Consider the following 24,663-nt stretch of genomic DNA (forward strand, 5'->3'; position numbering starts at 1 on the left):
ATGCGATGAGTTGCATATTTTGGGAATGGTGGACTGCGTCGTCTAGTTTGACTTGGACTGAGACGACTCAGAAGTGGAGATGTGACACTCGTCCTTCTTATCGACACTGACTAGACCGACAGCATGCGAGTCGCTGCGGGGATGTAACGATGTATGCTCAGACGAGGTCAAGCTGCTGCTGAACTCGTAATTGGACCATCGCCATGCAGGAACATGGTTAACGTAGAGCTGATCGATCTCGAAGAATGTCCTTCCCCGAGTTTCCGGCAGCAGAAAGAAGGCAAGAATGGTGATTACAAGCATGCATCCACCAAATATGAGATAGGATTTGGCGGCGAGGTCACCAGCATCGGCTGCTGTGATCTGGGGTAGTGAGAGCGTAGTTACCACCGCCGTCAACTGACCCCATCCGATCGCATATGACATTGTGTAGTTCCTCAGCCTCTGCGTCGGAAGTTCCGAGGGCATCAGCAGCGAGATTGAGTAGAAGCATAGTGTCCAGAAAAAGTTGAAAATCATGCCCAGAGCACCAATGGTCTTGGCAACGTTTGGATTGCCAGCGTAAAAGGCAAGCGAGCCCGCTGTGAAATCGATCACTGTCAGAATGACGAACCCGGGCAAGGCAAGCGAACGTCGACCCACTTTCTCGAGCGCAACAATGGCCAATGCAGCACCAATCAGCTGGCAGACGTATGCGTAGACGGTGAAAAGGAATGGACTTCCCAATTTGAGCTGCGATAGGAAGATGGTGGCGTAGGTGGTACTCAGAATGACACCGCTGACCTGATTGAGCGAGAAGAAAGAGCCTGCAACGACGGTCCGCATCAGGTGCTTGCGACTGAAGATGTCGGTGAACTTGGTGTCCTTTGACAGGTTGTTACGCTCCTGCTCGGCGCGCACGATCTCATGCAGCTCTTCCTCGATCTCAGCATCAGAGACCGGACGTACTCGTTTAAGGGCCATGCGTGCTTGACCAATACGGCCTTTCTGAACGCACCAGACCGGTGATTCTGGTAGGAAAGGGGTTGGAAACAGCAAGAGGAACGGCAAGCCAGCCTGAACCGCCAGAGGCACCTTGTACGTTCGGTCATCTGAGTAATTCTTCTTGGTCGCCCAGCAACAGACAGCTGCCAACAAGTTGGCAAGGATGGTGAGCAAGTTGGATGTAGCCACAGCGCCGCCACGGATGCTTGTTGGCACTACGTCTGCCAGGTAGAGAGGTCCGATGGAGAGAGCGCAACCGTAGGCAAGACCGTTCATCAGGCGGCCCATGATGAAGGCGCCAAGATTGGGTGCCCAAAGCTGCAACTGTGTGGAAGGGATGCTGAACATGTAAGCAGCGCATAGCGACCACTTGCGGCCGAGCCTGCTTTGCAGTCTAGGTGAAATGATGGCCCCAATGATAGTGCCAATAAGAGGAATAGCAAAGATCATCGATTGGCGGTTGGCCGTAAAGGTATAGTCGCGTGTGGCGTGATTGAGACCCTGATACTTCTTGACGAACTCGGGGATGGCGGAGAGCGGGCTCATGAGCGAGTTCTCGAGGCCGTAGGTGGCTCCACTGAGTGCGATGGTGATCACTGTCACAAAGACTGAGACGCTCCATACACGTGGCTTCTCGAGCCTCGTAGCCACTGATGGCGAAGTCGGGACGGAATCGTGGGTTGGCGAAGTCGGGACGGAATTGTGGGTTGGCGAGTCGGTTGTCATATTTGCAATGGCGGCAATGGAATGCTGGATCGGGAGAAAGGGTCCTGAGCCCCAAGGCAACTTCGGGCAAAACACCCAGTCACAAGGTGGTAGTCGGAAGATCGAAGCCGGGCTGTGAACCTCTCTACACGATACAACTTGTTGCAGGCTGGAAGATGCAGGGAAGCGGTCGGTGCGGGTGCAGGTGCAGTTTGAGGCGAGGCACGAACGAAGGTGATGGCGTAACTCTCAAGAATACGAGCAGTGCCAGGGCCCCTTTTTGTACCAGTGAAGACGAGGAAGGGTGACTGATGAGAAGAAGCAGCCCGGTGTCAGCTGTGTTCGCTCTGCTGCTCTGGCTTGGCAGCGACCCACCACGTAGAAACGTCGGTGGGACACGACCAGCGGGGGGCGTTGACTAGAGAGCCGTAGAGTGAAATGAAGCACGGCAGCACGATGCGCTCAAACGAACAAATGGTGCGCACAACTGTCCTATAGCTGGTGGGAGACCGGTCCGTTGAACACCTCAAAAACAGGTTGAGTATAGCGCTACCGACCAAGTCCGAGCAGCCTCGAGCGTGGAAGGGTGCGAGCGGGACGCAGAATGAGAGAGGGAGCAGCCTTGTGCGTAGACTCGTACCGTGAGTGAGAGTAAGAGGTGGGTTGAGGGGGTTGGTTACGCATAGGACGAGATCGAAATGAAGTTCAAGGTGGTGCGTGGGAAGAGTACTTAACGCCTAAAGTTGAACTCCAACCATAGCTCGCAGAGCATCGTCCCTCGAGATCTAGCTTGTGCGCAATCTTTCAAGGAAAGAGCGATGCCTCTGCTCGGAGGAGGGGGATGGTGTTGTTGCAGCAGAAGAAGCAAGCAGCGAGCGCCGAAGTATTCAGATTGATCATCTTAAGCACAAGCTGAGTTGAATCTAGAGGCTGCTTATTTGGTGCCCCACATCAGACAGCTTTGCGAGGCGAGGCGAGGTCGACTCATGCAGGATCCTTGCGCGCTTTCGTAGAGTTACTATAACGAGGGATGCAGTCTTCTCACTGTTCCAGGGCTCCTCTGCGGTCTTGAAGAAAGCGAATTCGTTTCAAGTCCGCCCAAAAAGAAATTCTCCCTTTCTCCTTGATTTTGTCCGCATCACCTTCTTTGCGACAGCGAACGATGGCGGCCAGCCAAGGGCAGAGCCAAAAAGCAAGCGCACAGCAACCTCACTTTCTGGAGCCTGTGAAGCCTATAGATCGAGTGCCTTGACGGCACTGCCATGCAGTGATCGTGATCGAGAGGAAGAAAAAAGGCGATGTAAAAGCGATCCTTTGCGCAGAGTTGAGATGCGCAGAGCTGCGGTTTTCTTGATGCAGCAAGAACAACATGCGTGGGCCCTCATGGACTCTCAGAAGAGCGATTGGGATGCTGTGGTTGGATTTCGCCGGTCTGATTGATGAAAAAGGAATGGTGTGCGGCTGTATCACTGCAACAGCGTCGCATCCTTTCTACCATAGAGCTCACAGCCGCGCTTTCCTCGACCCACTGTAGTGCGAAGACACCCACACGTCGGTCAAGTTCTCGCTTAGGACGGGACGACGGAGAATTCGCAGAGTACATGTTTACCCTGCTCGGCATAACAAAAGAGCTTATCCACCAGATTGTCAGATCGACAGAATGTCGACACATGCAAGAAGAAAAAAATTGTGGAGTTGACAAAAGCAAGAGCAAAGGCCAAAAAAAAAAAAAAAAAAAAAAAAAAAAAAAAAAAAAAAAAACACACACAGCAGCAGTAAACACTAACCAGCGTGAACTGAGCTGTCTGTCTGTTTGACTTGCGTGAGCAGCGATTTTGCTCTGTTGTGTGATGAGTGACGGTTGGATTTGCTTGTTTCAATGTCCGACCCTGAACTTCGACCCCTTTGGAGCCTGCCTGTCAGAGTCGCATCGTGAATCGTGGCCATCGTCCAAGGTTTTCCACAGGGCTGTCAGACGATAGCTGTTGCTCAAAGGCATCTCGACACGACACGAATACCACGCTCACAACACCCTAGACTTGCACAAGACAACGACCGACGCTCAGACCGCTGCCAACGAGGAACGAACCGCGCCACGCCACGCCACGCCACGCCTGTCCTGTCCCCACCGCTTTTACGGCTCTTCCGACGATCGCCAATACACCCTTGCGTTCGACAACGTTTCGCTGTTTGGCTCTACCGACCCTTCCGAGAGACGAATCCCTTTGATCTTTTGAGAAGTCGCCACTCTGGATTGTTCATAAGGACAAAACTCTTTGCCTTGGATTACTGCACAGCATCGAGACCAAGAGGCACAGCTCGACACTATTTTGACACCAACTAATCGCAATCTCCATGGATACGTGACCAGCTCTGCCTGAGGGCCAACTTAGAAATCGATCGAGAGACACAGTACGACTCGACATGGGGAAGCCTCAACGCAACGCCGCAGCGGGCCCTAGCCGCCGCAGTGCAAGGGCGGCCTCCACTATCAAGAATGAGCGCATCACTCGAAGCAGCAGGAACAAACATAGCTATGCTCTCGATGATCCAGAGCAGGCTGAGCGTGATCTCAATGCGCAGCTCAAACGTATGGGTCTCTATGCAGCCAATACCACGGGTGATGGCAACTGCCTCTTTCGCGCTCTTTCAGATCAACTCTACGGACATTCGGGTCGACATGCACAGTTGCGCCAAGAGACGTGCGATCATCTTGCTGCACGACCAGAGAAATTCGCCGGGTTTGTTGACGACAAGCCTTTCGTCCAATACGTTCGTCTTATGCGCGAAAATGGCACCTATGGAGGTCATCTAGAGCTTCATGCATTTGCACAGATGAAGCAGAAGCAAATCAAGATCGTACAACCTGGCCTTGTCTACGTGGTCGAAGACGTCGACGACTCGCCAGAAGCGATACGTGCCCGTGAAGAAAAGGAGAGGGAGCGTCTTCGCGTCCAGAACAGCATCGAAGCAGGCACTGGCTCTGCACCACTCACAGAACGCCAACGGCGGAGGCAAAAGAGGGAAGAGAGTAAGCGTGACAAGAAATCGACCAAGCTCTCCAGTAGCGACGATCCATCGACGTCAGCATCACCGGCCACGTCAGGCTCGGGCTCCACCTCAAGTGATCAAGCAGCATCAGAAAGTGCACCAGACAGCTCAGCGGTATCCTCGACTCCAACCGCTTCGCAAGAAAGCAGCGCCGCCACGCAAGTCGAGGTGGCAGAAGCTTACGGCCCGCTCTACATAGCCTACCACAACTGGGAGCATTACAGCTCGATCAGAAATCTCGATGGGCCCCACTCTGGACTTCCACGCATCAAGGAGCAGACTATGACAGCAGCGGCCGAAGCAGCAAATACAGATAGTGACAACTCAGCGAAGGAAACGGCCAAGAATGCCGAGCCGACTACAGAGGAGAAAATGATCCTTCAGAGCGTCAGTGGCGAACACGATTTGGAGGAGGTGCGACGGCTGCTTCGCGAGCATCACAATGACTGGGCACATGTCGTTGAGCTGCTGGTAGAGAAGGACACGATCATCGACGAATTAGAGGTCGGCGCTGAACTGCAAGCTTTGTCTTCGTCTGGTGACCAAACATCAGCGGCCGATCGACTCGCCGTTCCGCCACCATCACTACCGGACCACATGCGACATTGGCGCGCTACCTCGCCGTCATCGGTCGACACGTCAGCCACGCACAGCAGCGGAGAAGGCGATTCTCCCTCGACTACTGCCACCACGGACGATGGAGGTGATACAACAGCGTGTGCATCTCCAAGCGCATCGAGCCTCTCACGTGGCAGCACGCCGGGCGTCGAAAGGTTGAGCAGCAAACGTGCCGCCTCGTCCGACCCAATGACCATGAGCACGATCCGCAGCCCAAAGCGACGCTCTCAGAGCCGCTCACCTGATGTCGAACCTGGATCCGATGCACAGGGCGAAGCTGCGAATAATGAAGCAGAAGCAGCGCCGTCGCCAGCAAATGCCGATCTGGGTCAGAACGATGAAGCCGTTTACGAGATCATCAAACGCGGACGCGGACGACCACGCAAGGACGGCTTGCCCAACAAGTCGACTGTCGCAATCAAGCGTCGTGTTCCAACGGCGCGTGAGAAGCGTGATGCTGCTCAGGCACGCAAGCGTGAGAGACAGCTTGAGAAGATCGGACGAGCTCGTGCAGGAGCTGCATCGGATGAAGCTCAGCATAAGGACGGAAAAGGAGCAGCCAACCGCCCTTCGCCCGCCGAAGTGTGTGGCTTCCGCGAGCTCAAAATTTGATGATCGCCTGATCTCGCGCCTCAATGCTCGATCTCTTTGCATTTCTTCATCGTACTCTCGGGATCTGCTGTCTCGCCCATCTGCATTTCACACATGATACCCATGCATTAGAGCTTCTCTCACCGTGCCGGAGTCTTCATCAACGCTTCTGTCTGCTTTCACTTTTCTTCTTTCTACTTAGCATACATCTCGTTTTTGCCTCTCGCAGACACCCGCATCTGTACCCTATCGCAATATCTACAGCATTCCCAGTCACTCTGATCCCTTTTCTGCCATTCGCTTGTGCTATGTATCTCCTTCACGTGTGTTGTCTATCGTACAGAAGATCCTAGGATGTTGAACAGGGTCGCTTCCTGTGCGTCACGACGTGGAAGATTGTAATTCCGAATCCCGAGACTTCTCCTCCTTCTTTGGAAATCTCGCTCATGATCAGAGCACCTCTGCTAACCCTTATCACCCCTCCTGCCCACAAGCTCACCGTCACGATGGCAGCACAGGTATCCCCAGCGTCGATGCAGCCTTCAGAGCTGGACACGCTCACTCTGGATCATATCTTGTCCGACCTCGACAGTCTGTCTCCGAATGCTTCCCTACTGAGACTTGCAAGCGCAACTGCGCCCTCTACAACGCAAGCCACCAGCTCTGGAAACAGCAAAGACCTCCTCACCTCGTTCGAGGCAGACACATTCACATCCTCAAACACAACCAGCTCCTCAGCACAGAAACGGAAAGAGTACGTGGCTCTGTCGCACGAGCTTCTGGCCAGCTTCCAGAACGCCCAACGACTCAACACCGAGCAAGTTTCCGCCGAACAAGTGGGCCTGTTGCTTCCGTCGGAACGAAACCGAGTTGGGCCATCTTCAGCATCTTCAGGCAAGGCCAGCGACTCTCAAGGTAGGGACGCAACTGGGCGAGCGAAAGCGACGGGCACAAGAACCGACTTGCTTCATGCCAAAGTGGCTCATCTTCAAACACAAGTTGATGCTTGGGATGCTGTGCTCGAACATGCAGTCAAGCTAGCGGATGACACGACAGGTAGACGCACAGGAAGCTCTCACGCTGCCGAACCTCATGAGAGCGTAGAATCAGAAGCATACGAGGCTGTTCGACCGCCTGCTCCAGCACAGACCAATCACGTCGACATCGATCCATCGGAAGATCCGATCCCGGGAGCGCCAGATGCCTCACATCCGACAACAAAAGCTGGTGCAGGTCAAGATATTAAGGAACCTGTACGGAGAAGCACGTCGACAACAGCCGTAGAAGCGGAGCCTGTGGATCAAGACTTCCAAGACGACGATCCATGGAGCGAATTGGCCTGACTTCGCTTGAAACCTTTGCAATCTATACCACATACCCACACGGAACACACAAGCAATTTTCGTGAACGAGTCAGACTTCGATGCATAACAGATTGTTATGAACGATGGGATCGGAAGAGCCGACGTCATGACTGATTCTGACATCTGCCACAGCGTGCACATCGGATTGTCCGATGGGGAGGTCACGTTGACCGGGTCTGCCGAAAGGACCGAGGTTTCAGCAATTGCCGATTCTCAACTTGTCTAATGAAGGGGGCAGAAGGTGCAATGTCACTGGTCGACTTCACTCACCATACAACTGTCCGTGCTGCGCTTAGCCAACGATTCTTCATCCTCGTCTTGCAGTCCTACCTTCATCCCCATCCTACGAACAACGTATCTACCGTACGAAGCAACAACATGCTCACAGCAACAGAGACTCGGACATGGTCGGCGCCTCTGGTAAAGGCAGCACGGCGCTTTATAGACGCAAAGACAGAGGTTGCCGGAGGTGGACTCAACGATGACACTGAGAAATGGCAATTTGTCGCTGGTCATCACTGGTGGTGTAAGGTCATCTCGACGCAGCCAAGCACGAAGCAATGGCCCACAACGATGGATGCAGGCGGACAGAGCTCTGGGCATATACAGATGTTGCAGGCTGCCATGGATCGCCAGTTAAGCATCATCATTGAGTCCGGATCAGCGGAGTCCGAGCATGCTCGCCTTACTCGGCCTCAAAACGGATTCACTGCGTATTCTCAGCCACTGCAACCTAGTGACCCAACTGAGACTTTCGAGAGGTCAAATTCGTCGCAGCCATGGGCGCCCATGGTGCTGGTAAGTGTTCAATTAACATCAGAGGCGAATTTTACGCTTGGTCTGATCTGACGTTGACGCTTGAGGTCCTGATTGAATCATGCAGGCGGACGTCGACCTGGTCCGCATCAACAAGGCATACTTTCGCACCAACAGACGACTCGATGCTGTCAAGGTCTATCAGCATAATCTGCGAGTTGGTGTTTGGTATCTGGATGAATACGATCCCACAAAGGTGAGTGAACCGGATCTTTCGATGAGCTTTGCGGGTCCCTTTCTGACCCTCGAAGATGTTTAAATGGTACACAGTCTTATAGTATCCAGCTCGTGTTCAAGAAAGAGAAAGATAAGCAGCACTTTTTGAAGCTGATTGAGGTAAGTGCTTCCTCAGCTCACGAGCTGCCGCTCAAGCACTTCAATTGACATTGTCATACCGCCTTTAATAGCCGGACGTTTCGATGCAGACTTGCCAAACAGGTACAGTCGATGAGAATGTCGAGGCCGTCAACGAGAAGAAAATCGATAAGAAGCCAACAGCTCCAAATGAGCCCACCGAAGCTAAAGCTAACGACGAAAGCAGCAGGCTCGCTGCTCTGGAGGCAGCGCTATACCAAAGCCAGAGCCTCGCAGACACTCTGCTCCAGATGGCAAAGACTCGCATTGACAGTCAGAAGACCGAACAAGCCTGCTCCACTCATACACCACCTGACAACGATCGTCGGCTATCAAGCGAACAGCCTTCAACGGCAGGCTACCCTAATTGCGCTCACAGCATCCGTCCCAACTTTGGCAGCAACGACAGTTTCAGCAGCAGACCTGACTCGAGCTACGACGCTTTGTTCAGCTCCGATGTCGTCAGAAGCATGCTCGCCGAACGAGAGGACACACCGGTGACCAATGTCTCAGCGGAAGAAAGCCAACAAGAAGAAGAACACGAGGACCCTGGACTATGGGGATGGCCGAACCACAGAGCAGTCGAATGCATCCAGGATGACGTTTGTCGACTCTGCCTCGCAGATCCCAATCTCGAGTGGATCATCGCTCGCTGCGTTGATGAGCACTTTCGAGACCAGTCTGTTGACTATCCTGAGTACGGTTGATAGCCCCCTCAGGGCTATTGTACTGAGCTGAACGATGATGCTTTCACTAGCGGCAAGGGTCATCGAGCCCCAAACGAATTCTCTCGGGTTTTCACCTGTTTCTGAGGGCCTTCTGTATCATACATTGCACAACCGAGGTCCTAGCCAGTGATGCATACTTAGAGTTCGATCTTAGTCCATCAAGATCAGAGCGAACTAGAGCTTCACGTGAGCCTATGAGGTTTGTCTTCAATACATACCACGCTAGCGGCTTCCGTCCGAGTACGGAACCGTAACACTTTCACATTTGAGACTCAGCCACGAGCTATGTCCGCTCCGTGACAGAACGGAGCGCAGTAGTTGTTATCACCTTTTTCGTCTCTACCCAACGTTGCCATCACAACAGAGCTTGCGTGTCCTCCGCGTACTGCTTGTGACGGGACACTGCGCCCTTCATGATTGGCTTTTTCGAATATACTTCGCTTGCTGCGAGTTGAACTCTGCATGTAGCTGCGAGCTCCTCGACCTTGGAGATGAGAAGTATTACAGGGCAATCAGCGAGCTCGACACGGCTCTTTTAGAGATTAAGCACAGCCGGAAAGCCGGTTTCATTCAGCCTGCAATCGACACAGCGAAAGAAACTCAATCGCACATGGGTGGTCGTCTCTGCGTGTCGACATCAACACGACGGACCAGCACATCTGGAGCAGCAATTATGTCCTCAGGCACAAGGAGTTCAAAACGTCCCAAGTTCAGACTCTCAATCCAAACCAGAAGGCTAGGAGGAAATGACGAACGACAGTGACGCTCTCCGCAAGCAATGCCAGCCCTGACTTGGATGCCAAAGTGTTTCATTCGGGATGTTCGTAAGGTGCGATGGTGAGAAAGAGATCGCATCAGCAAGGTCGGTGGCACGGACTGGATGAGTTCTCGCTACATGCCCTGGCCTGTGCAGGGTCGAAAAGCTCGTAAAGGGTCTCGTCAGCCGACTCTCGCGTTTTGCCGGATCTGCTGTGTCACGCCCTTCGGCTCGAAATGGCAGTCGAGATGAAATTTATGGAAATCACAAAAATCCACATTTCGAACAAATTTGACTGGCTCTCCTCAGTGATTATGCGCTCGTCCACCTAACTATCAGGCCAAAAAGCCGCTTGCAGAAGGGTTGGCTCACAGACTCAGCCAGCGCTCTGCGCTGAACGGATCTTACTACTGCTTCGTAACCGGAAACTTGACCTTCGCGTCTACTCCACCATCAACGACGAATCTACTCAACGCTACTTCTCTCACCCACTTCATCTTGTCGGCTTCATCTCCAACAGAGGTGAAGCAGACGCACAGCGAAGGCCCATACATCCAAGGTGTTCGTTAGGGCGCCAAGTTTGCAAGTAGACCGATTCATTCCGAGTATCGTCAACTGCGCCTTCATCTCTCGTCTCTTTCATCCGGTGCGTTAGGATCTCGCGACCAGCGCTGTTATGATCTGCAGCAACCAGCATCATATTAGCTAGTGGCAACGTCATCAACTCGACATGACGACCACTTCACGACGTCGTTCCTCGCACGGTCTCACCTCGTCGGGCTCCTCCACACAGCTCGCTCGACGAGGTTCGTCCTCCAGGCTGGGTGGCGCACGTGGTCGCTTCGATCCAAGCCTTATGATGTCCTCGAACGCAGCTCAAGGCCACGGTAGCCGCGACAGATCACCTCATGAAGGCAGCCACGCAGCAGCCAATGACGACAAGGATGCTGATCACCACGACAAAGCCACGCGTCGCAACAAGTCAACAGATCGTCTCCATCGCTCGCGAGACAGCAGCACACATCTCAGCGGCAAGCGGTCCAAGTCTTATACCCACCTCGGCATGACTGCCGATGACACCACTGCTAGGCGACGCAAAGGAGGGAATAGGAAGGCCAAGAATCAGCGTCCCGAAGCTGAGGACGGATGGACGAGCGCTAGTGCCGATAACACACCCAGCGATCACAGCGCCGAAGCATCTCCTTCTAGCAGCCCTGAGGATGAGGGTCTTGTGTTAGGTATCAAGAAGCGTCCTGCCAAACTCGAGCAAATATCGACAAGCACCTCCCTTACAGCACCAAAGAAGGAGACGTTCCCACAACCACCTGATACCCCAAGAGCTAGTGCAAAGATGCTCGAGCCTGAGAACAGTCGCAACACCACACCAGAACGCAGAACAGCCGCGGCCGAGACTAGGGCTGACCCGCCAATCACGGCATCAGCGACAACCGGGACCAGCTCAAGTCAACACGCCGCTCCTCCGGCACAATTGACAAGAGAGGACACATCGAGAACACTGGTCGGGCACGAGACGAATGAAGATCGATCGGCTGTAGCAGGCCGGTCGACTACGGACGATCAGGAATGGTCCTCGCGAGCGACATCGGAAGCCCCATCGCTCGAACAGAGTCTGTCTTCGCTCAAGCTTGTGGCTTTTCCTGAGCAAGAGAATCCTCCATCTCGGAACGGATCCGCATCTCTTGACCCTGCCGGCCAGACACGGCACCATCGCGTGTCATCAAGCGCTTCCAACCGGACGCTGCGATCCTCCATGCCGATGGCATCCTCACCTTCCTCGATCCGATCTAGATCTTCAGCACTATCGGGCCGCTTCCCGCTTTTCTCAAGGGAGACACAGTCGGCAGCGCCACCGATGCTCGACACGCACAACGCTCTTGCAGGTCGTCTTGGCGCTCGCCACGAAGATCGTGGTGATCTGCTCGCTCCCATGGCCGGTCCAAGTCGAACCGGTCGCAGCGTTAGCGCGATGACATCAAGCACCAGCGCACCCGTGGGTCTCGACCAGCAGCAGGTCGGGTCTCTTGATAGCCGATCGCACATGCTCAGCAAGACAGTTACAGACAAGGGCTTGCACTCCAGTGTCGGAGCACCATCGCCTCTATCTTCAGCAACACAGTCAGCTGCCGGCACCCTCGGCTATGGATCGCAACAGCGTTCTGCAAAGGACCCTGTTGCCGACCGTCGCAGAACCGCCAGCACTCAGAGCCTCACAGCTGCAGATGCAGCTAAGCTCGCAGCCAAGCTGCGTCTGGCTCGTGACTCGATGGATGACCATGGACTCGGGGGATATGGCTCGACCCAACGCGGTGCGCAAGGCTACAATCCGCGACTTGAGAAGTACAAGAAGCCGGTCGTGTCAACATTCGTCAAAAACACATCGAGCGAGTCGCCACAGGCTATCGGGGTTCAAGCAAATTCGGCTTACTCCAAATTGTTCGCTCAGGCGCACGACAGTCAGGAAGGTGGCGAGTCAGACCGCCGCATGATCCGCTACGTGATGGGCTACGGCATCAGCGGTCCACCGATCGAGAAGAGCCGGCTGTCTGATGCGCTGCTTGGTCCAAGCTTGGACATGGCCGACTTTGAGTCGAGTTGGGCTCCTGCACTAGCACACGCTGCGGGCTTGGGCGCAGCTGTGCCACCTCCTATCCAGACCGAGTATGGTCTGGTGACATCGGAAGCACCGGCTGCTGCAGGCGGTCCCAACTCGACTCCTCTGCATCTCATCCATGGTCTCACAACTACATCACCGGATCCGTTCCCGCTGGACCCTACAGACGTTCCAGCACTGCAGGAGGATGCTGATGTCTTCGACACTCAGCCTGTCTCGCAGCTTGCTCAGAACCCGATTCAGCTAGTCGACCCTGGACTTATCCGAGCCATCGCCATCACCACCCACGCCATCGCCGTCCATCGCTCGCACATTGTCACACGCCGATACGCCGATCCAATGCGTGAAGGACTCGAGCGTGTCGTGCGTTCCTCCGGGAGATACCTGCCGGCTCCAAAGACCCACACTGCAGCTAACAACATGCCCAACTCACCACAAATCAGCTCGAGATGGGGTCGTAAGACAGCACCCAACAGTCCCATTGGATCACGCATTGACGCTCGCGATGGTAGCAACCGGCCTGGTTTCCAGCGTCGCAACACTTCCGATGCACAGCAGCAAGGGCAGTATCCGGGATCGGGCCATCACAGCAACAGTACTTCTTCAAATCTTGCCGGGCAACTGTACAACCTTGTTGATGCGGCAGAGCATCCTGTGAGGAGCTTGAAGCGGGTCTGGTCTGGAGGTATCGCAAGAGGTGGGCTGGCCGCGCTGACACGGACTGATGAAGAGCCCTGATCTCACTTTGTGTTCGGACGTTACACTTTCAATCCCACAATCGCTCTCCTTTGTTTCTACTTTCTCATGCATTATCACGAGTTCACGCAATCACGAATCTGATCAAAAGAGTCATGTAAGCTAGGTGGCATAATTTTGACAATTGCACACATACGAAGACCCTGACGCAGCCAAGAAGTCAATGAAGACGAATTGAACCACAAGTCGAGTTGAGTTAGAGAAGGGCAAAACCGGCAGCAACGGCAGCGAGAGCCGAGGAGAAAGCAACAACAGCACCAGTGTTGAGACCAGCAGCGGAGTTACCCGAACCGCTTCCGCTACCGGACGAAGAACTAGAAGCCGTGGTCGAGTTACCATTAGCAGTGCTCTTGAGGGTAGAAGGAACGTTACCATCGAGGAAAGTCTGGTTGCAAGTTTGAGCGACAGCACCTGCCAACTGCTGGTTAGAGTTGCTAGGGAAGAGTGTAGCGTAAAGACCGTGAGTGCAGTCTGTGCAGAAAGCGGTCTTGTTGGCAGAGAGCGCCATCAAGCTCTGCTGTTGAGTCTGTTCGTTGTTAAGCAATTGCTGAACGCTGCTGAAGGTGATGGGCATCTGGGTGACGTTCTGGAGCATGTACATCTCGTTTGTCAAACAGTATTCTCCCTGGGAGTTCTGGAGACAGCCGGCAGTACGAAGCTTGTCATAAGAGTTGATGAAGTAGTAAACCAAAGCAGGAATGTTGGCACCACCATTAGCGCGGAGGTCGGAACCACAGCTCTGGAGAAGAGTGTCGTTGGCGGAGGAGAGCTGGTCCTTGGTACAGGCGGGCTTGTTGGAACTACAGATGTTGTCGCTGAGGTAGGAGTTGAGGCCGGGGACGACGGAGGAATTTCCACTGCTGGTAAGAGCTCCAACGGCACTGGCGAGGGAAAGACAGCTGGAGATGTTGGAGCTGGCGACGATGCCGACGAGACCAGAGGCACAGCCGGAGGAAAGTCCGGTGATGAGGGAAGGGTCGAGCTGGGCCTGAGCAGAGCCGGCGAGACCAGCGAGGGCTGCAACAGCGGCTATGACGGAGGTGGAAGAGATGGTACTACGCATTTTGATCGGGTTCCTTGAGGGTTAGAGTGGGAAAGGCGATAAGATGGAATGGAATGAGTTGAACTGAGTTGATATCGAGGAGAGGAGAGAAGAGGAGGGATGGTGAAGAGGATATATGGTGAAGAGGATGGATGGTGAAGGGTGGATGAGGTGAAAAGGACGAAGACTCTCATAAGCAGGGACGAGGTGGGACCGAGGGAGCGGGCCAAGGTTGAGGGCGAAAGGCTGAACAAGGTTCGGAGATGAAGTCAAGCTAACAGGCCCTACAAGCCCAGTGTCGCACCAAAAGACGTAGAATCGTATCCAGACTCTTGGCAGAATCGGCCTCGACACAAGCGAGCGAGCGGACTCTGAGGGAAACGGGAGGGAGAGCATGAATTTCAGCGCTCGAAGGCAAGGTGGGCTGCCATGTTCCCTTTGAGCGAACATACAGTGGAAGTTTGTGGGAACATACGCCGCTTACTCTCGAGGGCTGACGCTGAGCTGTGGGTTGACATGGCAATGGTTATGAAATGGTTGCCGCTGGTCAGACAGTTGGAGTTATGTAGGAGAGATACTCGACTCACCTGAGGCAACTAGACGTTGCCAGTGACGGTGTTAAGATATATATACTCATGTTTTTGTAGCCTCCATTCTCTCGTAATAAGCAAGCATTGTAGTTGCTACACACCTATCCGAAGGGAGCCTGATTATGGCCCCAACCAAGTGGTGTCTCTACTTTCAACTGGGGTTACTGTGTGCATGAACCCACAGCCATTTCACAGAAAAAGGCTCTTTTGTTTCAACTCATTGCAGCGAGGGGGCCGACGAGTTTGAAGCAACCACAGATGAAGTCGAGCTTTCCGCCCACTCTTTTTGCCACCATTCAATGGCTTGAATGAGAGTTGAGTGAGCATTTTGGGGGCGGACGTTGAAAGTCGGTCGCTCCCACAGCTCTACTTGAATTAGTCAGGCACGGCGGAACTGCAAAAGAGCAAGACAAGTTGTCCGTTCTAAGCGAACAGACCCTGAGTCCAGAAAAAAAAAGAAAAAGAAAAAAGAGAGAAAAAAAAAAAAAAAAAAAAAAAAAAAAAAAAAAAAGGGGCTGTGCTGTCTTCATTCGGCCACCTACCGAGGAAAGGGTAAAAACGCGGCAGACTCAACTGGTTTAGGCGCGCCCTTTCCCCTGTCAGGGATGCGCACCGAAGCGGCGATAGAAAAGGCCAAGCCCTTTTTTTGGGGGGGGGGGGGAACATTGAGAAGCGTTGATTGTCTGTTTTTTCATCTCGAGGCGCCAAATGGTGGGCTTGTAGCGATGATGGGAGACAAGCTCGGAGCCAAGAGAAAGGAGCCAAGAATTGCGTTCGAGAAAAGAGGTCGGGGAAATGCTAACGTTTGAACAATGTATTCTCGTGAGGATGGGAAGAAGAAGAACAAGCAGGATTCATTGCCGTAAACGAGACGGAAACGCAAGCTTTGACAGCGCTTGGGACTTGGCCGCTTTCCCCCTTGCTCTTGCTAAGAAATTGGCGTAGCTAGATCCGATCTGGCCAACCTATCTAACTTGACGTGTGGTGCCAGCATTGCAACCGGACCATGCTTGTTTCAGGTACAGCAGCTTGTCTCAGGTACAGCAGCTTGTCTCAATCATGCGAACAGAGTCTGTTCCTTCTCTGTTGATGCAATCACTGCAAGCAGTCAGGTCTATGCTGCAATCAGTCATTCGCCGCCCTGTATTATATCGAGGGCTTCGCGCGTTTCTACATAGAATCCATGTATTCTCCTCACTCTATAGTGAGTTCCTCTTGGGTTTCCTTCCGTTTGCTGGCGGCAAGATCCTGTACTGCCCTCCGACTTGGGGGATCCTCGTCAACCCCGCCGGATTTGCCGATGGACGGTGTCAACATTCCATCCCTTCGGATCCGAGCTGACGGAAGCTGCGAAGAATCGTGGGCCTATCGGAAGCACCTTCTTCATCGACAGTCATTGTCGGAACAAGGTGAGCGAACATTGTAATCCTTCTGTAAGATGGTCAGAAGATCGGAAGAGCCGATAGGTCGAATGCCCGATGTTTTAGTGTTGCTCTTTCTTGACGCTTTCAGTCGCGTGCCAAACACTCTTTTTGCCCCACTCTCCTCTTTTTTGTTCTTTTATAGACTGGACCCCTGTTTCACACCCAAAGAGCCTGTCCGCCTCTGTCCGTGCTCCAAGATGAAGCAAAGCATGCGCCTATTGATCAACGCTTGACAGCATTTCCAGTGGCGTCGAAAAGCAAGACTCTAGAAAGAAAGAACGCATTCACCTGGCAAAGCAAAGCCAGCCGCGGATGTGCCTTTCGGTACCTGCACTTTGCTTTCACGAAAAAAAAGGAGGCGCTCGCATGTCATCTAGCTCCTCAGCTACACCAAACAATGCTTCAAGTTACTTGATCGTCACAATCGCATTGTTCTTGACCAAAGCACACCGGCTGGGCACACGCTTGCAAATATCGCTAAAACCACATCCCTGCCCCGCAATTCACCTTGCTCCGACTTCCGCCAAACCCTCTGTTGGCTTCGTCGGCCTGATTTCATCTCATCTCTCTTGCGGCGCATCCACCGTTCGTGTTTCTTCTCTTCCATCAACTTGGCGGGCGCGGACCGAGAATGCTCAGGTCTCGACTGACTTGCAAATCATGAGCAGTAACGGTCATCTTACGGCCGTAGGCAGGACCAGCAATGGCACTCGTGCTTCGGCCTCCGTCGACTTGTCAACCCACCGTCACAACACAACAACGCACCCTCATCGTTCTGCAGCATCCGCTTTCCAGCTTCCGGGCCACGCTATCTACCTTGCCGATCCTCACCGACTTTCGGTTCTCTCTATCCACCTCGAAGCCAGCACAACCATCTCCACATTCCGTGTCGCACCTTCAAAGGAGCAAGATCAGTCCTTGGCACAGCAAGGTGCGCAACTTGCAAAATCATTGCATCCTCCCTCGCCCAACGGCTACGGTCAGGCCTCCTCATCAAAGCTCCATTCTCCTCAGCCGCCTCCGTCTTCCTTCACCAGTTCGTCTTTCAAGTCTGGTCGCACACGTCCGCTCAGCCATGACTTCGGTCAGAAGGCCAGAGATGCACTCAGCGAGTTTGGCCGTCTTGCCAGCCGTAGGACCAGTGCCATCGAGAGATCCAATGGTGCCCACACCTTGGCCCGCGTCGCCGACGGCCTCAGCTCAGCATCACCTCAGGCCACGCACAGCACACAGAGCAGTCACATTGGTCGTGCATCTCTGCAGCCATCGCCGCTTCAACAAGGTACCTTTCCTTCAACATCCAGCTATAACACCAGCAACACCGGGTCAACAAACCTGGCTTCGGATGACGCAGTTGTGGTCCGATCCAGCGCTAAGCGTTACTTCGTTCTCACGCCGCAACGCGACCAGCGCTTAACCGCCCATACTATTCCTCTCTCGATTGAGAGCCACACTACCGCCCCCGATCAGACTCTATCTCAGTCTGCTCCAGTCGAATTCGTCCTGCATAGCGCCAAGCACACCGACTCGACTGGCCCAACCAACGGGCTGAAAGGAGGCCTTGCAGCTTCTTCCTTCGACCCTGCACGCTTGCTGCTCAAGGTGCGACCACCTGCCGAGCATGCGAGACACGCATGGTCTCGAGAGGCGACGTTCATAACATTCAACAACGCATCTCAGTATATTACGTCGGAGGATAGCTTGATCCAGCTTCGTTTCCGACTGAGATTGTGCGCATCATCTACAACCCCAACCTCACCATCCTTCCCACGCAATACACCTGAGCACGGTCTCGGTCAAGTTCTCTTCTTGTCAGCTGCATCGCCAGAAAGGCTCATCACCGCCATCGAGTCGCCACATGCAACCATATCAACCCCAGAGCTTGCTACTCTCGAGGGCATCACTCGTGTTGAAGTAGTGCCTCCGAGCTGCGCCACCCCGTCATCAGTGGCTCGAGGGGCACGGGACTGCGATTTTGACTGGACCTGGAAGTCGCTGACTCGCTCCTTCTCAGAAAGGGGCTCTCGTTGCTGCTGCGCATTCGTGGAGCTCCAACCCGATGGTAGAACAGCTCAGATTCTGGCGGCTTTCTCATTCCACATCGAAGTGCCGGTTTCTACTGCAGCACAAAACATAATGCCAACCTCAAATGGAGCAGCATCCGCATCGCAACCCGGGATATCTCGAGCTGACTCAATGGCGCTCATCGCCGCACTCAACCTTGACCGCGATCTGTCGCCTCACGACGAGGTGCCGCCCCAACAGTCCTCTTCCCGGATTCTCGCTACGACAGATGATGCAGCCTCAAAGTCGACAAAGTCACATCCCCGTCAGGAGAGCGACTGCATGCCGCTTCTGATTGATCGGACAGAGCTTGCTCTCGAGGATGTCGTCAACGACTCGCCCATCTTCCGCGCTGCCATCACCAATCTCGAGCGCAGAACTGCTTCGATGAAGAAAGTGTCAAAGGCAGTCTTCAAGTCGGCGCAAGAAGCCCGATTGCGCATCCTCAAGCTCGTTGAAGCCGAAGAGGCAATGGATGCTGCCTTCGAAGGTCTCGTTGCCTTGGCGCCAGAGACGATTGGACGCCTGCAAGACCAGTTTTTGCGCCAGGCTAGATCGAGGATTGTCCAACACCGCAGAGAGCAAGCCAATGTCATCGAGACATGCCTGGAACGTCCGCTCAGTCAGGTTGTCGAGCTTTGCCGAGTCGCACAAGAAGGCTTCAAGCTCTTCGACAACGAGTCCAAAACATACTACTCTCAGACGCAAAAGTGGCTCGCCAATCGCTCGAATGTTGATGCATCGCCAGTTCCACTAGGCTCAGAGGAGCCCACTTCTGCCTTCGCGCTGGAGAGGGTTCAGAAGCAAGATCGCGCTGACGAGAAGCAAAAGTTGCGAGAAATGCGTTTCGAGCAGGCACGTTTTGACCTCTACGCCATGTTGCAACGCCTACACGGAGGTAGAGCCGAGGCACACCTAGCCCAGTGCGTCCTGCAGCTCTCACAATGGCTAGCGGACCTGCCAACCACTCTCTTCGGACGCAATTGGACGGTCTTGGAGCAACAGTCGTCGCTACTAACGCTTGACAGCGGTCTTCGCGAGGCTCTTGACGATCACGCCTTGCAGCTTGAGGAGGTCGAGGCACGCTCACGTCGTCTCGGAGACAAGATTCGCTCGTTGGAACAGGCCTTAGGCAGGGCAGGAGACACTGACGTGGACATCGTGGGTGCGCACAAGTTCGAACTGGAGCAAGAAGCTCCTCAGCCATCGGCTGCCAACGGTGCAATCGCCTCTAAAGCTCGCAAGTTCAAGTCATTCCTTGGCGCCTTTGCAGCCGGTATCAACAGCTCTCCCCTCAATTCGAGCAAGAGTCCAAACCCGGACGCAATTGAGCCTCCGAAGCAGACAGATCCGCTCGCCGTCAACGGCAAGAATCAGGGACCTAGCCTTGATCCTCGACGCCGCCTGTCGCTCAAGCTCAAGGCTGACCGTGGTCAACAAGTCGATGCGAGTCCGTCGTCCCCAGCCAAGTCCCAGGCACCCTCCAGCTGGAAGTTTGACAACATGCCAGCTACTGCACGAAGAGGATCTGAGTTGCTACATGAGGCGGCGAAAGCACGAAATGGCAACGGAAGTGATGTTGTTGTTATAGGCTGGCGTTCCTCTCCAAACGCAGTAAGACCTGCAAGCGATGCGGGCTCTTCCGCAGCCGGAGGTCACGAGATCTCTGATGTGAAGGGAGGAGACCAAGGACTTGGCATCTTTGCACCATCCTCGCCCTCTTCCGTTCGGCTTGCTGACCGAGGTGTCACATCTGCAGCAGCAGCTTCGCCCAGCATTGCGCCAGGCGGCGATCGCAAGAAAGAGGGAGTTCTCTGGGTCATGTCGAAATCTGTCACTGGTCCAGCTGGTTCTGGTGCCCCACGTGTCGTCAATCGGTCGGCTCACTGGCGTGAGTGTTGGGTGGTCCTGTCCGGCTCAGGCCAGATCAGCGAATACGCCGATTGGAAGAACGCCAAGGCACTCGAACCCACCAATCCGCTTATCGATCTACGCTTTGCCACTGTTCGTGAAGCTCGCGGAGTCGATCGTCGCTTTGCGTTCGAGATCGTGACGCGAGACAGTCGTCGCTTCTTCCAAGCGTCTGACGAGGAGTCTATGCGCGACTGGATGCGCGCCATCTCCAAAGCCATCGAGAGCTTGCTCAATGGCACATCAAGCGTTCGCAAGCTCGACCGAGTCGTTCGCGCCTCACCTTTCGGCAGTTCCGATCCAGCACAGCGAGCAGGCATCTTTGAAGAGGCAGAAGATGAGTTCGGTGCAGGAGAAGGCAACGACTTTGCCGTCCGGAGACTCCTTGACGGGACGGGCAAGGCTTTCAGCCAGAGCATGACCGACCTGTCTGGTTCAGCCAAGTCGCAAACCGCCGATCGCAAGGGTCAACCAAAACTCGGCAAGCACCTTGCAACACTCTCCGAAAGTCATGCAGAGGCTTCTGCTCGTTCGTCAAAGCGAAGGTCACGTCATGAGCGTGGTATCTCGAATAAGACACCCATCTCTGGCTATCTCGGTGCAGACGGACTTGGGCTCTCAGCAGCTGATGCGGCCGCATTGCATACTCGTGACGGCACAGGCGTCAGTGATGAAGGATTTCGTTCCTCACTTTCTGCGAATGGCGAGCATGATACTGAGTTCGATCGACAGATCGAGTCCGCAATTCACAGAAGCTATGGCTCCCACGACGACACTGGTACCAGCAACTCTGGATTCTCACAAAACTCAACCACCGGTGCGGTAGACGAGATTGGCATGTTCAAAGGGAAGGACCACAGCAACTCTTTGGATTCCATTGGGCAGGCAAATGCTCAGGGAGTGTCGTCAACGCTCTCATCCAGAGGCCGCAACAATGTGAATGGGAGCGTCGCTAGCACTGCCACGAGCACAAAGATGTCTCGCTCTGCTGAGATCGCAGCTATCTCGCGTCAGCCTGAGAACCGTCGTTGTGCCGACTGTCAGGATAATGACCCTCGATGGGCTTCGTGGATGCTTGCCAATGAGCCTTGCTGCATCTTTATCTGCATCGGGTGCTCCGGTGTACATCGATCCCTGGGCGTGCACATATCGAAAGTAAAGTCGGTCGATCTGGACGACTGGACAGAAGAGCAACTGCATGCTGCAAGGGACTGGGGCAACGCCCGCGCCAATGCATTGTGGGAGTATTCCAAACCTTTCGGACTGCTGCCCTCACTTGGCGATCGCAAAGAGTTTTGGCGGATGAAATACGTCGAGCAGAAGTGGAAAGCGCCTCCTACAACGCAGCCTACTCAATCCAGCCAACAGAATGAACCAGCAGTAGTTGAGGATATGGATGCCACGCCAACCCGTCGATCTGTGCTGATGAACGATGCGAGCACCATCGCAAACTCGTCCTCGGAAAGAAGAAGTCAGAGTCACGCCAAAGCCATTGGTCTCCGTATCGCTCCAGTCGATCAGCATGCTGTCTCTGCTACTCCAACTAAGTTCGCAGAAGGACTTGCATCGCCGAAACCGAACGGGCCGCGACCTCTTCCCAACAGAAGGTCAGTCTCGATGCAGTCGGTCCCGACAAACTCGCCTCCACAGTCGCCACTTGGTCCGGACCAGCTGTACAGCATTAATGAGGGGCTAAGGAGTCCGACGTCACCAAGCACACGTCAGCGCTTCGACTGGACAGTGGAGCAGACTTCGCAATTTCGAGCGTCAGAGGAGCAGACAGCTGACTTCCAAAAACACTTCGCCGCTCCCTCGATGCTTATGGAGACCAGCCCAGGCAAAGGCGACAACGCCTCGCTGCCAGTCTCCGCATCCGTTCCGTACCTGTCGAACATCGGATCACACCCATACGTCAGCCAAGCCATGCTAGCTACCAGAGCAGACCCTCGTCTATTCCCTTCAGAGGCTCCGCAGCTCGCGCCAACAGACTCGAAAATTCAAAGCATCTCTTCATCGCCTAGCTCGTTCTTCGTCTCGAATTTGGATGGACCATCGCGATCGCCGCTCTTCTTTGATGGACCGTTGCCAGGCGAAGAGTCGAGCTGGGACACGGGATCTGAAGCTGACAATTTCGACGGCCGGATATCAATGGGAGAGTCTCCAATCGATGCTCCTGCGCGATCCGAGCCTTACAGCGCTTCACGCGCATGAACGTCAATCTGATCACTTCATCTCTAGTGGCCCTCACCACGTGTGTGCTACTACATTCATTTATACCCACGTATACCCCGACCAGCACACAAAATGCGAGACTTATACCTTCATTCTGGGCAATCCACAGCGATCACTATCAAAGACCATTCAGTGTTCAGATCGTGCAATGTCTTGAGGAATTCTATTGCGTGTTCGTATCACGGTGTCTTCGCACTAAGCAGCCCTGCATCGTGGGCATCAACAGCACCTTGCAAACGAATCAACGACTCCTCTTTACCTAGAAACAAGAACAGATCCGCCAAGGGAGCCCCTCTTTCCTTCCCACTAATTGCAAACCTTAATGGCGCCAACACAGCTGCCTTTTTGACTTTTGACTTTGGCGCTTTCGATCCTCCAACTTCATCTGTTGGCGATTTTGCATCGCTGAGCACCTTGGGCAGCTTTGCGATGACTTCGTGAATTGCTTCTCGTGTCCATTTTTCCTTGCTCTCCCCTAGCTGACTGTACAGATTATGAGCTTCTCTCACTGCAGCGCCAAAATGTGCATGAATCAGGGAGTTCTTTGCAAACAAAGCTATGACTTCTGACTGCTCGAAGCTTGGTCGACGGAAGAGCGGTATGGCTGATTCAGGGACGTCGTATAGCGTTGGTGAGGTACCTTTCGTCAACAGTACTACGTTTTCCATCAACCCGGGGTCGCTTCGTAGTCGATCGCTAACTTCAGGGAACGCTTCGACAAGTTTCGGCTGAATCTTAGCGACCAACTCATCCCTGCCACCATTTGGACTCTTGTCCTCGAGCTTCAACGCCAAATGTCTAGCATTCAGATAATACAGCTTACTCAAGTCAACCGTAGCCCTACTCCTATTGACATGCTTGACATCAAATCCTCTCACCATCTCTTCCATTGTTAACACATCATATCCTGCCTCATCCTCCTTCCCCCTTCCCCCCTCCTTTCCCTTCGCATCAGATTGGTGATAGGCGAGATTATTATACCCCATCAAACCCAAAAAATTAACCAATGCTTCCGGTTCAAATCCCCTTTCTCTATAATTCTCCACCTTCACATCACCCGTCCGCTTACTCAGCTTAGTCCCATCTGCGTTTACCAGGAGCGGCAGATGAGCGAATTTCGGCGGCTCCAACCCAAGCGCCCTGTACAACCAAATATGTTTCGGCAGAGAAGGCAACCACTCTTCACCACGCAAAACATGAGTTATACCCATCTCATGATCGTCTACTACATTGGCTAAGTGGTAGGTGGGCCACCCGTTGGATTTGAGCAGGATTGGATCTCCTGTACCCTGCAGGATTGGATCGGAGGGAAAGTGAATCGAGCCGTATACCAAATCTTCATGATCGAGCGCGGTGGTTGGTGCGCGAAGGCGAACAACGTGAGGTCTGTTAAGCGATATAAGATGTTTAGCCTCACTCTCTGTGGGAGGAATGTAGTTGTCTCGTAACAGAACTTGTTTTGTACGGGCAGAGTCGTCAGCAGGGGCAACAGCCTCAGGTCGAAAGTCGCGATACGCTTTACCATCAGCGATGAGCTTCTCTGCGTGGGAGCGGTATAGATCGAGTCGTTCAGATTGGACGTATGGCCCGTGGGAGCCGCTGGCGGATGGTCCTTCATCGTAGTCTAGTTTAGCCCATTCGAGGGTGTGTTGGAGAGCAGAGACGGAGTCAGGGACGAGACGGGTTTGGTCGGTATCTTCGATTCGGAGGATCCATTTACCACCGAGAGCACGGGCGTAGAGGTGGTTGAAGAGGGCTGTTCGGAGGCCGCCTAGGTGGAGGAAGCCGGTGGGGGAGGGGGCGAAACGGAGTCTGGCTGGTTTGGTTGATGCGGCGGATGAGGTGGATGCGTTGGGCACGGAAGAGGTGAAATACAAGCGTGTTGTCCGAGTGACCGGTGGACAGCTTCTACATGCTCTCGCCGTTGAGAGTCGAGAGCTGGACATCTTGGTAGATGCTCCCTTGTGTGACGGAGAGAAGAGGTAGGATGAACGAGCAAGAGTGGAGGCTTAAAAGATTGACAGCTTCGGAAAAATGGAGAGCG

At 53.9% G+C, this 24,663-nt stretch overlaps 9 protein-coding genes across 9 annotated transcripts; 6 read left to right on the forward strand and 3 right to left on the reverse strand.

Annotated features, from left to right (window-relative positions):
• Window positions 1–42: 42 nt before the first annotated feature.
• UHO2_01487 (uncharacterized protein) lies at window positions 43–1,710 on the reverse strand (the record flags this gene model as incomplete). Its single annotated transcript, XM_041553954.1, has 1 exon — window positions 43–1,710. The coding sequence occupies one exon, from the start codon at window positions 1,708–1,710 to the stop codon at window positions 43–45; it is 1,668 nt and encodes a 555-aa protein (XP_041409888.1).
• A 1,141-nt stretch (window positions 1,711–2,851) lies between these two features.
• On the forward strand, window positions 2,852–3,926 carry UHO2_01488 (uncharacterized protein; the record flags this gene model as incomplete). Its single annotated transcript, XM_041553955.1, has 3 exons — window positions 2,852–2,932; window positions 3,168–3,335; window positions 3,672–3,926. The coding sequence occupies 3 exons, from the start codon at window positions 2,852–2,854 to the stop codon at window positions 3,924–3,926; spliced, it is 504 nt and encodes a 167-aa protein (XP_041409889.1).
• A 187-nt stretch (window positions 3,927–4,113) lies between these two features.
• Window positions 4,114–5,970, forward strand: UHO2_01489 (uncharacterized protein; the record flags this gene model as incomplete). Its single annotated transcript, XM_041553956.1, has 1 exon — window positions 4,114–5,970. The coding sequence occupies one exon, from the start codon at window positions 4,114–4,116 to the stop codon at window positions 5,968–5,970; it is 1,857 nt and encodes a 618-aa protein (XP_041409890.1).
• Window positions 5,971–6,455: 485 nt separating this feature from the next.
• Window positions 6,456–7,292, forward strand: UHO2_01490 (uncharacterized protein; the record flags this gene model as incomplete). Its single annotated transcript, XM_041553957.1, has 1 exon — window positions 6,456–7,292. The coding sequence occupies one exon, from the start codon at window positions 6,456–6,458 to the stop codon at window positions 7,290–7,292; it is 837 nt and encodes a 278-aa protein (XP_041409891.1).
• A 399-nt stretch (window positions 7,293–7,691) lies between these two features.
• On the forward strand, window positions 7,692–9,190 carry UHO2_01491 (uncharacterized protein; the record flags this gene model as incomplete). The annotated part of the gene is made up of 4 exons (XM_041553958.1): window positions 7,692–8,111; window positions 8,197–8,325; window positions 8,400–8,465; window positions 8,537–9,190. The coding sequence occupies 4 exons, from the start codon at window positions 7,692–7,694 to the stop codon at window positions 9,188–9,190; spliced, it is 1,269 nt and encodes a 422-aa protein (XP_041409892.1).
• Window positions 9,191–10,698: 1,508 nt separating this feature from the next.
• UHO2_01492 (uncharacterized protein) lies at window positions 10,699–13,338 on the forward strand (the record flags this gene model as incomplete). Its single annotated transcript, XM_041553959.1, has 1 exon — window positions 10,699–13,338. The coding sequence occupies one exon, from the start codon at window positions 10,699–10,701 to the stop codon at window positions 13,336–13,338; it is 2,640 nt and encodes an 879-aa protein (XP_041409893.1).
• Window positions 13,339–13,552: 214 nt separating this feature from the next.
• Window positions 13,553–14,419, reverse strand: UHO2_01493 (uncharacterized protein; the record flags this gene model as incomplete). Its single annotated transcript, XM_041553960.1, has 1 exon — window positions 13,553–14,419. The coding sequence occupies one exon, from the start codon at window positions 14,417–14,419 to the stop codon at window positions 13,553–13,555; it is 867 nt and encodes a 288-aa protein (XP_041409894.1).
• A 2,653-nt stretch (window positions 14,420–17,072) lies between these two features.
• Window positions 17,073–22,598, forward strand: UHO2_01494 (uncharacterized protein; the record flags this gene model as incomplete). The annotated part of the gene is made up of 1 exon (XM_041553961.1): window positions 17,073–22,598. One exon carries the CDS (start codon window positions 17,073–17,075, stop codon window positions 22,596–22,598), a length of 5,526 nt encoding a protein of 1,841 aa, XP_041409895.1.
• Window positions 22,599–22,798: 200 nt separating this feature from the next.
• UHO2_01495 (uncharacterized protein) lies at window positions 22,799–24,565 on the reverse strand (the record flags this gene model as incomplete). Its single annotated transcript, XM_041553962.1, has 1 exon — window positions 22,799–24,565. One exon carries the CDS (start codon window positions 24,563–24,565, stop codon window positions 22,799–22,801), a length of 1,767 nt encoding a protein of 588 aa, XP_041409896.1.
• Between the last annotated feature and the right edge of the window lie 98 nt (window positions 24,566–24,663).

Source organism: Ustilago hordei, assembly GCF_900519145.1.
Source record: "Ustilago hordei strain Uho2 genome assembly, contig: UHO2_contig_02, whole genome shotgun sequence".
Classification (NCBI taxonomy): domain Eukaryota; kingdom Fungi; phylum Basidiomycota; class Ustilaginomycetes; order Ustilaginales; family Ustilaginaceae; genus Ustilago; species Ustilago hordei.